The 4,392-nt window shown below is 34.4% G+C and overlaps 1 protein-coding gene across 1 annotated transcript; it reads right to left on the minus strand.

The window, feature by feature from the left end:
- Positions 1-731: 731 nt before the first annotated feature.
- Positions 732-3,870, minus strand: LOC106937292 (complement C1q-like protein 2). Its single transcript, XM_015018718.1, has 5 exons — positions 3,569-3,870; positions 2,837-2,899; positions 2,498-2,581; positions 1,780-1,911; positions 732-1,698 (listed from the first exon to the last, which is right to left on the minus strand). The coding sequence occupies exons 1-5, from the start codon at positions 3,834-3,836 to the stop codon at positions 1,415-1,417; spliced, it is 831 nt and encodes a 276-aa protein (XP_014874204.1). The 5' UTR covers positions 3,837-3,870; the 3' UTR covers positions 732-1,414.
- Positions 3,871-4,392: the final 522 nt, after the last annotated feature.

Genomic DNA, 4,392 nt, shown 5'->3' on the forward strand with positions numbered 1-4,392 from the left:
AGAGTAGTGCGAAGTTGTAATCTGCTTCGCGTGTTTATTACTTTATTTTTCTTGTTTTTTTTTTTTTTTTTTTTTAATTGTAGCTGCATTTTATGGTATCGTGTGCTCTATAGTATGGAAAATATGGTACTTAAAATGATATTAAGAGAACATAATTTGTAATTCAACAAGGTTGGTTTTGAAAAATGGACACACAACGAGAACCCCCAGATGTATGAGGTTGTTTTGTCCATATTATCATGATTGTATGCTTTTTGTGTAAAACAAGACAGTTTTTGGACCTTCAATCAAATGTTTGAAGCTAAATGCCATGTTCTAAAATGATTCAATTATAACCTCATAAGTGTAAAAAAAGAAATGAATTGATGAAACGAATCCATCCTGTATTCATCTTTCTGAATAATATATCAACAATCTGTTTTTTAGGGTGTCCTTAGGACTTTTCAAAGACACAGTCAAATTTTGAGGGATTATTTCACTACTTCAGGCATGTATTTTGACTGCTTCATCATATACCACCTGTCACAAAGAAAAAGAGAGTTTATTGATGAACCAACATGTGCAAAACGATTTACTATTTGAACTGACTTTATGGAAGAATTGGACATCAAATGCACCATTAAAATTAAATGTATTTATTTGAATAGAACAGTGTATTCATCAAGAAATAAAGAAGATAATTAGAAAGGCCAATAAATTGACCAACAGTTTGTTTTTTCTTTATTTGTGCTAGCTGATCTGCACAATATTCAAATGCTAAAATGTCAATAATAATGTGGCTACTAAGGGCAAGTCGGGGTATTTAAAGAATTATCTTTCACAGACAGTTTCTAACTTTAAAAAGCCATCAAAGCTTCTCGAGACTGCTTCAGATAAGATAAGAGGCTGAAAGATCACGGTAATGGATTCTTCTTCGAAAAGAAGCATCCTATCCCAGACCTTAAGACATCCATTTTGTTTTAGAAAAACAATATTGGCTGTTTATAACAGATGAGTAATCTATTCCAATTCTAACATTTGATAAAATATAATTCTTAAGCCTGTTTTTTTTTTCAAGGTGAATATAAATGTAGTTTTTACTCTTGAAAGTATATCCTCAGTTTCATAGCCAGTCAGAGCCACGTACTGTGATTTCTGAGACACTGCCACTCCCTTGTTTTTGCGATGCAGAAAACTGAACTTCTGTTTGGTCGTCTATTCAACCATCTCTTTGAAGCAGGATAATATATGAATATGTGTAAAAATTTGAAGGAATTGTTCCCAGTATTTCTTTTAATTAAATCCTGCAACCTCAGCCAAATAATAAACAAATTGTGACTGAGCTTGAGGTGCTTGAATATGTATTTCAAGATACAGAAGCTGATATTTGTTTTACTGAAAGTACTTTTTTTTTTTAAGTAGGACTATTAAATCCTCACATGGTGAAAAGCAGATGGCCACTGAAGGTGGTGGGCTGCAAGGGACCATCATAAATCCATGAGTTAGGCCACTGACGCACAAACACATCATCTCCGATCTCTAACAGCAATGTGACACCATTGGCAGAGTCAGCCGAACCGCTACTTTGATATTCATATGCTATAACGACATGTTCTCCATTCTTAATCAGCGCTGCAGATGAAGGACGAGAAGGATGTCCATGCCCATATATATGGATCTCAAAGTGATAGGCTCCTCTCACAGGTGCGATGAAATGCCCTGAGGAATAATATTTAATTTTATACTTCAAACATCAATGTCTCTTGTCATTTTTTAAAGTAGAAATATATATTTCAATACCTGTATCTGGGTTGTAGGCATTTCCAATATTGACAAATACATTTCTGAAGACCAGAATCACATGGGTGTTAAATGGTCCAATGTCTCCTGTACCCTTGGCTGACAAAGAGGTTGAGAAAGCCACTCGTTTCACTGGAAGACAGAAACTCTAGTTACCATCAGTTTTAGATGCCACATCTTTGATTCTCAAAAGTGTATGCATGTGAGCTTTTCTCCCCTCAAATGAGAATAGTGATAGGATCTCTATCTGTCTAGGTAGGATTATAAGAATAGGGTCACATCATTTAGTTACTTTAAAGGATAAAAGACTGTTTTTACGGCTTTGTTACTAGGACATAGACTCTCTCTCTCCTCTCTCTTTTTCATTCTCTCTCTCATTGCTTCCAGCAGCAAGGCCAAAATCGTTTTTATTTCTTAACTTCTTCAAGCTAGTAAATAGATAAATATTCTGATCCACCTTCTTGCAGTTCCAGTTTTATTAAGTTCAACTTATCATGTGAAAAAGGTAATGTGAAAATAAGTCATTTTATCTGAAAAGGTAAAATTATCACAATATAAATCAGTTTTAAGCGTTAACACTCTCTCGCTCACTGTAAAACATGTAAAAACACTTTTCACATGGCCAGTCTATAGCATAGCTGGCTGCAGCTGCAACATGAGAACATGCACAATATTATGGGTTCTTTCCAATTGTGAGGCCAATTATTAATTAACTTAACTTTTCCTTCTGTCCACAGAACCTCCACTTGGTGTTCAGTGTTGTTTGCCATGGCTTTGACTGTGGTCACCTCTTCTACCTGTGCTGGAGATTATGTAAAATAAATAAAAAGAGGAGTCAAAGAAAACATGGTCTTCATTTTATTATTTGCATGAGTAATTTAGGATTAGTATTTTAAGAAGACTTTAACACACACTACTAGCTGATATCTATATGTTCACCTTTACATCTTAAATGAACAAATCCACAAATTACACAAACTACACTGACAAATATGTGACCTCATTAGATTGTAAATACACATTTAATATGTTATTTCATTTTTCATGTAATGGATACCTTGAAACTGTTGCTTAATCATATCCAACTCATTCTTTAGCAACTCCAGTTCTCTGGCCTTAGCTGTTGGTGTAAAAAAGGAAAAAACAAAACAAAAATGTACGCCGTCAAAAACACTGTCAGTAAAATAATTTAACACAGCATATAGCATTGGTAAGAAAACATTTAACTCTTTTCCCATTACATATTTTTCCAGTTTAGGTGATTTTACCTGATATTCTCTTCAGCTTTATAACTTAAATTTTGAGTGAAAGTTGAGCTTTTTCATTGTCTTTATAATTAGTTAAAATGCTGTCACAAGACATAAGCCACTATGCAACAGTTAGAGACAGGTGAGAAATGTTCAAAAGACAGTAGCTATGATTTGAGACAAAGGTGAATTGGCCTGGAGTCAATGCATCTCACAAGTAAATTTTATTTACATTAAAATGGTTGCTTTAATTTAGTGCTGTGCTGTATAAATAAACTACCATGACATAAGAAGACATCTTTGTTTTGTTGGTTGTGTTACTTCAGTACAAAAATGACACAAAGGTTTCTGGTTAACTTGCTGTATTCCTTTTCTATCCAAACTGCAACCTTTACAAATGTTTTATCATCAAATCCTGCTGTTTCATCAGCACCATTAGCTGTTTGTGTGGATATAAAAGAAAAGATTGCAAAGCAATGATCTCCCCATGAGTAATTCTTAGCATTAATTACTTATGTGATGCATCTTTTTTATGAACATACCTTCGTTGTCTCTCTCTAAGTATCCCACCTGCACCTTCAGTCCAGCCAGTGAACCGGTCATCTCTCTCAGCACACCATTGATGTCCTGGGTACATGTTTCTGGTGGGTTTGAAAGGCTTTCTGTGTCTCTGTCCTGTGATTCAGTTTGTCTTACATGTGAATTTGTTTTGTTGTCAGACTTTGTTTCTATCTCTGCTGTGGAGAGAGAGCAGATTAACAGCAATAGAAAAATCATTCCCATCTCTTTTCTAAGTTTTCGTCTCTGCATGGTAGGTTTGTGGTTTCTTGCATGATCCAAGCTTATATACTGCGTAACTCTCCGTTATTGATTATTACCATCCTGCAGGAACACGTGCAGGTGATAAGACCCGTTATTTTGGACTCGCGTATAAAATAGGCCTTTTGCAATTGTTTTACAGATAGTTCTCTTTACATTGTGGTGTATTTTCTGGTCAAACGGGGGATTGTCAGATAAAAGGTTTTGAAATTAATCTTACAACATTGTGACAATGTGTGATAATATAGTAGGGATCATAAGATACTGGTAGAAATGACACATTCACTGTTAAGACAGGTTATTAAAATATGGTATTTTGGTATTTTCATTTGAGTAAACAGTTTGTTTCAAACTTCGCAAAACTGATTGAAATTGATTAGCATTGAAGCTTACCATTTTGAATCTCAAGTTTTGGACAATTAGGAGTAACTCTGTAGTTAGAATGAAAACTTTATCTGTTGAACATGATAAACTTTGTGCAGTTTATTGAACTTTTTCTCACCAAACATTTAGTGATGAAATAACCAGATTACTGGCATCAGTGAAA

The sequence above is a fragment of the Poecilia latipinna genome, unplaced genomic scaffold (assembly GCF_001443285.1).
Source record: "Poecilia latipinna isolate Pla-1442-1.1 unplaced genomic scaffold, P_latipinna-1.0 Scaffold2313, whole genome shotgun sequence".
Classification (NCBI taxonomy): domain Eukaryota; kingdom Metazoa; phylum Chordata; class Actinopteri; order Cyprinodontiformes; family Poeciliidae; genus Poecilia; species Poecilia latipinna.